This window comes from Aquarana catesbeiana, linkage group LG09, assembly GCF_042186555.1.
Source record: "Aquarana catesbeiana isolate 2022-GZ linkage group LG09, ASM4218655v1, whole genome shotgun sequence".
Lineage (NCBI taxonomy): Eukaryota > Metazoa > Chordata > Amphibia > Anura > Ranidae > Aquarana > Aquarana catesbeiana.
The window spans coordinates 307,140,989-307,149,133 of record NC_133332.1 but is presented as its reverse complement, the minus strand read 5'-3'; the positions used below and the strand labels follow the sequence as shown (position 1 = coordinate 307,149,133).

At 44.5% G+C, this 8,145-nt stretch overlaps 1 protein-coding gene across 3 annotated transcripts in view; it reads right to left on the bottom strand.

The window, feature by feature from the left end:
• The window catches only part of MID2 (midline 2), a 300,307-nt gene that overhangs the window by 133,645 nt on the left and 158,517 nt on the right, over nucleotides 1-8,145 (bottom strand). For all 3 annotated transcript variants that reach the window (XM_073600578.1, XM_073600577.1, XM_073600579.1), the window contains one exon: nucleotides 759-902. In XM_073600578.1, the coding sequence (XP_073456679.1) occupies nucleotides 759-902 (144 nt within the window). The remainder of the gene's footprint in view (nucleotides 1-758; nucleotides 903-8,145) is intronic.

Below are 8,145 nucleotides of genomic sequence, written 5' to 3'. Positions count from 1 at the left end.
CCCCTTGTTAGCTGGCCTCCCCCTCGTTAGTTGACTTGCCCTGATGTATAGCAATACAACATGATAGGACAATAAAATACCGTACATGTGGAGCTTTTGAGATCCATACCACATTCATAAATGATGCTGAACAGACTTTCCCCCTCGTTAGTAGACTTGTCCCTATATCAGCTGACATGTTCCAACATCAGTTGACCTGCCCCATCGTCAGTTGACTTTCCCCATCGTTAGTTGACTTCCTCATTGTTAGCTGACCTCCCCCTCGTTAGTTGACTTGCCCTGATGTATAGCAATACAACATGAAAGGACAATAAAATACATGTGGAGCTTTTGAGATCCATACCATATTCATAAATGATGCTGAACAGACTTTCCCCCTCGTGAGTTGACTTGTCCCCTCTTTAGTTGACCCGCCCCTATATCAGTTGACATGTCCCTTTGTTAGTTGACCTGCCCCATGGTCAGTTGAATTGCCTCATCGTCAGTTGACTTTTCCCATCGTTAGTTGACTTCCCCCTCGTTAGTTGACTTGTCCCCTCTATATCAGTTGACATGCTCCTTTGTTAGTTGACCTGCCCCATCGCCAGTTGACTTTTCCCATCGCTGGTTGACTTCCCCCTCCTTAGTTGACTTGCCCCAATGTATAGCAATACAACATGATAGGAAAAAAAAAATGTGGAGCTTTTGAGATCCATACTATATTCATAAATGATGCTGAACAGATCAAACTTATATCAACTGGAAAAGTGGAATCTTACTGATGAAGTTGGCTTGCCCGGTATAGATGGTGTATTGCAGCTCATAGGAACCAACACTAAATTCGTCATCGGACATCCAGTGCACTGTGATCGTATCGTGAGAGGCGGTGCAGAGTTCCTCACGAATGGTGGGAGGGTTTGGAGCTGTGATTTGAACAGAGACAATGTTACATTACATTACAGGAAAAACAAGGTTTGAGAGGTAAGACAAAGGCATACCGGGGTTGCTTAACTAAAGGTAAATAGACTGTTCACTTTGCAAGGAAAGTTGCACTGAGCAAGACAAATTTCCCCTGAGATAGCGAATGAGGTGCAGCTTTGCTGACTTCCATCATCCAATCATATCCAAGCAAAAATGCTGTTTTTTTTACAGAATTCTGTAGATGGAAGTTTTCTATTATTTTTTTATTCAATTTTTTTTTTTCTTTTTTGTGGAGCTCAGGAATTGATTTACATTGTTAAATTGTTTCTTATGTGGATTCAGTTGTAAAATTATTGCAAGTATTTGTCCCCGCGCTGGAGCAATAGGAATTTTTTTTTTTTTGCCTTCCTCTTGATTAACTTTGGGTATATGATTCTACATATGGAGGTTTTCTATTTATTTATTCCATTAATTTCATTTATTGATGCATTTATTTTATGTGTAACCCGGGAATTGATTTACTGTTGGTTCAGTTATAAATTCATAGAAAGTATTTTATCTCGACTGGAGGAAATTGGACCATGCTTTATAGAATTTTCTTTGCCTTCCCAAGGATCAAATGTAGATGTAGGATTCTGTATATGCAGGTTTTCTATTTATTTTTTATATCTATTTTTTTTATTTTAATTTTACATTGTATTCTATTTCTTTTGTTTTTTTCTTTATTTCTTTTTTTTTTTTTACGTGGAGCCCAGGAATTGATTTACATTGTTTCTCCTGTCTATTCAGTTATATAATTATTGCAAGTATTTTATCTCCACTGGAGCAATATGATTTTTTTTGCCTTCCTCTTGATCAACTGCAGTATTTTGTATATGGAGGTTTTCTATTTATTTATTTATTTATTTATTCTATTTTATTTATTTATTTATTTTAAGTGGAACCCAGGAAATGATTTACATTTTTTCTGTCAATCCAGTTATAAAGTTACTGCAAGTATTTTATCTTTCCTGGAGCGAATTGGATCATGCTTTAAAGAATCTTTTTTTGCAGCTTTGGGTATAGGACTCCGTATATGGAGGTTTTCTATTTCTTAATTCTATTTTATTTATTTATTTTATATGGAACCTGGAAATCGGTTTACATTGTTTATCTTTTTGATCCAGTTATAGTCTTAGTTTTTTTTTTTATCCCTGCTGGAGAAAATTGGACCATGCTTTATAGATTTTTTTTTTGCCTTCCTTTTGTTTAACGGTGGGTGTAGAATTCCGTATCTGAAGGTTTTCTATTTTTTTATTTTAAATTAAATTTTTTTTTTTTTTTTTACATGGAGCCCAGGAATTGATTTAAATCGGGGGTCGGCGACCTGTCGATCGTGGGCAGGTGAGGGGTGGATCGCGATCAATTCCCTGTAAGGCCAACCCGCAAGTGCTCCTCCCCCCGCAAACAGTGTAGAGAAGGGATGAGCTCAGGTGTCTTGTCGCCTGAGCTCTTAGTCCGGGATCGGGAAGCATAGGAAGAGGCATTCCCTGCCCCGCAGCCCACCCTTTTAAGGTGCGGCTGTGGGGTGGGGAATGTCTCTGCCACCTAGGATTTGCTAGCAGCAGGTTCAGGCTCACCTCCCAGTGTTCAGCGCACTTCGTGCCAAGAGAGGAGGACCTGCCGGATCAGCCCACAAGAACAAGTAGCTGTGTCACAGCAGCTTACCTGCCCAGCTCTGCCTTGGGAAAACCCTTGTACCCTCCCAATCTCTCTTTGTGCCCTCCTGACCCCTCCGTGTGCACCCCTGACCCCCAGTACCATGCCCTCCTGACCCCCCCCAGGACTGCGTCTACTTAGCCCCCAATACTGTGCCCTCCTGACAATCCAGCACCATGCTCTCCTGACCCTCCAGCACTGTGCCTTTCAAACCTCCAGCCCCCTGACCACTTAGTTTCATACCTCCCAGGCCCCCCATGTAACATGCTCTCCCATCCCTACCCCCCCCCCCCCCCAAGTACGGTGCCCTTCCGACCCTCCAGTACTGTGCCCCCCAGACCCCATGAAAACCCAGTTCTATACCCTCCCCCTGTACCAGGCTCCTCTGACCCCCCCCCCCCCTTTGAACCAGGTCCTTCTGACCCCTCTGTACTGTGGCTGCCTGACTCCAACACCACTGCCTTGCTGACCCCATCCTTTGCCATGTTCTCTTCCCTGCTAGCCCCTGTCCTGCTCATCCTTCTCACCTGCCCTACTGATCTCTGTACACTGCTCTTCATGCTACTGACTTCTGTATTCTGCCCTACATCCTAGTGACCTCTGTACTCAACCCTACATCCTACTGACCCCTGTACACTGTCTTACCTACTACTGACCTCTGTACACTGCCCTACATACTACTGACCTCTGTACACTGCCCTACATCCTACTGACCTCTGTACACTGCCCTACATCCTACTGACCTCTGTACACTGCCCTACATCCTACTGACCTCTGTACACTGCCCTACATCCTACTGACCTCTGTACACTGCCCTACATACTACTGACCTCTGTACACTGCCCTACCTACTACAGACCTCTGTACACTGCCCTACCTACTACAGACCTCTGTACACTGCCCTACATACTACTGACCTCTGTACACTGCCCTGCATACTACTGACCTCTGTACACTGCCCTACATACTACTGACCTCTGTACACTGCCCTACATACTACTGACCTCTGTACACTGCCCTACATCCTACTGACCTCTGTACACTGCCCTACCTACTACAGACCTCTGTACACTGCACTGCATACTACTGACCTCTGTACACTGCCCTACATACTACTGACCTCTGTACACTGCTCTACATACTACTGACCTCTGTACACTGCCCTGCATACTACTGACCTCTGTACACTGCCCTGCATACTACTGACCTCTGTACACTGCCCTACCTACTACAGACCTCTGTACACTGCACTGCATACTACTGACCTCTGTACACTGCCCTACATACTACTGACCTCTGTACACTGCTCTACATACTACTGACCTCTGTACACTGCCCTACATCCTACTGACCTCTGTACACTGCCCTACCTACTACAGACCTCTGTACACTGCACTGCATACTACTGACCTCTGTACACTGCCCTACATACTACTGACCTCTGTACACTGCCCTACATACTACTGACCTCTGTACACTGCCCTACCTACTACCGACCTCTGTACACTGCCCTGCATACTAATGACCTCTGTACACTGCCCTACATACTACTGACCTCTGTACACTGCTCTACATACTACTGACCTCTGTACACTGCCCTACATACTACTGACCTCTGTACACTGCCCTGCATACTACGACCTGATCTTTGCTGTCTTCTATGTTGTCATGGTAGATCTTTACCTCTGAAAAGTCGTCTACCCCTGATTTACACTTTTTCTCCTGTCGATTCAGTTATATAATTATTGCAACTATTTTATCTCCACTGGAGCAATAGGATTTTTTTTTGCTTTCCTCTTGATCAACTGTGAGTATAGGATTTCGTATATGGAGGTTTTCTATTTATTTATTCTATTTTATTTATTTTACGTGGAACCCGGGAATTGGTTTACATTGTTTTTCCTTTTGATAAAGTTATAAAATCGTTGCAAGTTTTTTTTTTTATCTCTGCTGGAGCAAATTGGACCATAAGTTATAGAATTGCTTTTTTTTTTTTGCCTTCCTTTTGATCAACTGTGGGTATAGGATTCTATATATGGAGGTTTTCTATGTATTTATTTTATTTATTTAATTATTTATTAATTTATTTATTTTATGTGGAACCCAATAACTGATGTACATTGTTTTTCCTTTTGATCCAGTTATTGCAAGTTTTTTTTTTGTTTTTTTTTTAATCTCCGCTGGATTTTTGCCTTCCTTTTGATCAACTATGGGTATAGAATTCTGGATATGGAAGTTTTCTATTTATTTTTTTTCTGTTGGTTGAACTAGACAGACTTGGGTCTTTTTTCAACCTAATTATGTAACAATGCAGAACCCTTCAATGTATTGGCTGAATTATTCAGCTTGTGTGTATATGTCGCTTCTACTGTCTGCAAACAATTGTTATTCTTAGATTTATCTTTTATTCTTTATTTCACTTTCCAGACTCTGGCAATGGCTGCTTGTCCCTTGTGTTTAATTATACAGTGCTTACCGGAATTCATTACTATTATAGGTGAGTGATTCATATCAGCTCTGCTACATTAAGTCTTCTATTCTATTCTGCATGGTCATGTAAATCTAATACACCGAGCACACTAAATGGCCAAAAATACATTGACACCCCTCCAAATTGCCATATTTCCATTTGACGATTACGATTACAGTACGGAGTTCAAAGACATTTTAGACATTTGGGCTCATCCAACCTTGTGGTAACACTTTGGTGAAGGCCCTTTTCTGTTCCAGCATGACTGTACCCCTGTGTACAAAGCCAGCTCCGTAAAAAAATAGTGGCATAGTTACAGTCAGGTTTCGAAAAAAGGCAGACACAAGTCCATCTAGTTAAGCCAATAGAAAAAAGAAATAATAAGAAAACCTCCATACACCTCCATCCCTATGCTCACAGTTGATCCAGAGGAAGGCAAAAAAAAAAAAAAGCATGGTATGTAAATCAAGCATGGTTGTAATTTGCTCCACGTGAGAAAGAATGACTTCCTGATCCCTCAAACACGAAGAACCTTAAACATGGTTTGACCGGCTTGATTGGAGGAACTCAAGTGGCTTGAACCAAGACCTAACCTCAACCCTACCGAACACTTTTGCGATGACCTGGAACATCAACTGTCAGCCAGGTTTTCCTATCCCACATCAGTACCTGACCTCACAAATAAGTGCAAATGCCCACAGACATTCTTGTGGGAAAGACTTCCCAGGAGAATGGAGAGTGTTATAGACCCAAAAGAGGACCAACTCTACATTAATGTCTATAGTATTGCAATGAGGTGTCCAACCAACTCATATAGGTTTGATAGGAGACACCGACCCCGAAGCGCCCTCTACTCCAATCAGCTATAGGCTAGCAGGTCATGTGATGGTTGAAATTTGCTCCACAGGGAGGAAAAAAATTCCTTCCTGATTCCTCAAAGATGAAGAACCCTAAACATGGTTTGACCAACTTGATTGGAGGAACTCAAATGGCTTGAACCAAGTCCTAACCTCAATCCTACCGAACACTTTTGGGATGAACTGGAACGTCAATTGTTAACCAGGTTTTCTCATCCAACATCAGTACCTGACCACAAAAATGGGTGCAAATTCCCACAGACATTCTTGTGGGAAAGCCTTCCCAGAAGAATGGAGAGTGTAATGCCACGTACACACGACCGGACTTTACGGCATACTTTGCCCGGCGGACTTTTCGACTGACTTTCCGAATGAACGGACTTGCCTACACACGATCAACCAAAGTCCGACGGATTCGTATGTGATGACGTACGACCGGACTAAAACAAGGAAGTTCATAGCCAGTAGCCAATAGCTGCCCTAGCGTCGTTTTTTGTCCGTCGGACTAGCATACAGAGGAGCGGACTTTTCGACCGGTGTCTTGTCGAATACAGTCCCCTATCCAGAAGTGTGCGCCCTGTACTGCGCAGGCGCAGTACGGAGGACAAACGAGACGCCGAAAGTCTCCGAAGTTCAACAGCTGATCGTCAGCTGTACACGGCGCCTGCGCATTTATTCTTACCCTATGTCCAGGATCATTCCCTACTATCCAAGTGGACATAGAGTTAGAATAAATAGTTGCCGAGCGCAGCGAGGCCGTTCCCGAAGCGTGGCGAGCGAAGCGAGCCCGCGAGGGGCCCTCTTACACAGCCATCGCTAACAGGTGCCCGAGCGCCGTGTATAGCTGATGGTCAGCTGATCAACTTCGGACATTTTCGGCATCTCCTGCTGCTCCGTACTGCGCAGGCGCTGCGCCTGCGCAGTACGGGGCGGACACTATCTGATAGGAGGACACTACATGTCAGAACACCGGACTCCACCTGTCGGATAGATTTGAAACATGTTTCAAATCTAAGTCCCTCAAACTTTTGAGAAAACAAAGTCCGCTGGAGCCCACACACGATCGAATTGTCCGACGAAATCCGGCACGCCGGACCAAGTATGCCGTAAAGTCCGATCGTGTGTACGCGGCATTATAGACCCAAAGGGGACCAACTCCATATTAAGGACTATAGTATTGCAATGGGGTGGCCAACAAACTCATAAAGGTGTGATAGGAGGCACAGACTCTGGAGCGCCCTCTACTCCAATCAGCTATAGGCTAGCAGGTCATGTGATGCTGCCGCATACAGGACAGGGCGGCCGGGAGGGAAGGAGAGCGGCCTCTAGGAAAGGCAGAGCTCCTGTACTGGTCTGGGATGGGGAGTGGCCCAAGTGGGACAATCACCAGAGAGTCTATGAGAGAGACAGAAAAATCAGTGGTGTCACGGATCATAGAGGTGCGCAGCAGCGCTGGCAGGGGATGTTTGCTTCTGTTTTGTCAGCGCCGCCGGGAGACTTTGGCCATGTCCTCCAATGCTGGGCTGCGCCCTAATGATCAGTGATCGGTGGAACGGAGCTGCTGCCTGAGATAGCGTTAGTTACAAAGCTGCACCGCACCGGCGGGAGAGTAGGGAAACGAGTGGCCGGGCGCCCTAAGTGGCTGCCTAGTTTGCCTAGTGGTAGCGCCGGCCCTGGATAGTGAGGTGTTGACAGAGCTCTGACTTTAACTCTACTGATCACCCTTGGGATGAACTGGAACATCAATTGTGGGCCAGGTTTTCTAATCCAGCATCAGTACCTGACCTCACAAATGTGCACAAATTCCCACAGACACCCTTGTAGAAAGCCCTCCCAGAAGAATGGAGGCTGTTAGAGCTCCAAAGGGGGCCTACTCCATAATGTCCATGGTTTTTTAATGGGGTGTCCAACAAACTCATATAGGTGTCATAGTGAGGTGTTGACAGACTTTTGGCCATATAGTATATGTCAAGCTAGTGCAGCTTTTGCACTCACTGTGCTGTGGCAATGAAAGGGCAACAGGCATTTGTGGACCAACTAGTCAACAGAATTTAAACAAGTCAAAGAAATATTTCCCCTTAACAAACCTTTGTTATTATCAGGGACGGTTTTTCTGCTAGGCACTGTAGGCATGTGCATACAGGCGCCCTTCCTAGAGAGGCGCCCACCAGTATGAGTTTTTTTTTTTTTTTAACCCTTTCGCTGCCAGGTCCATACGTC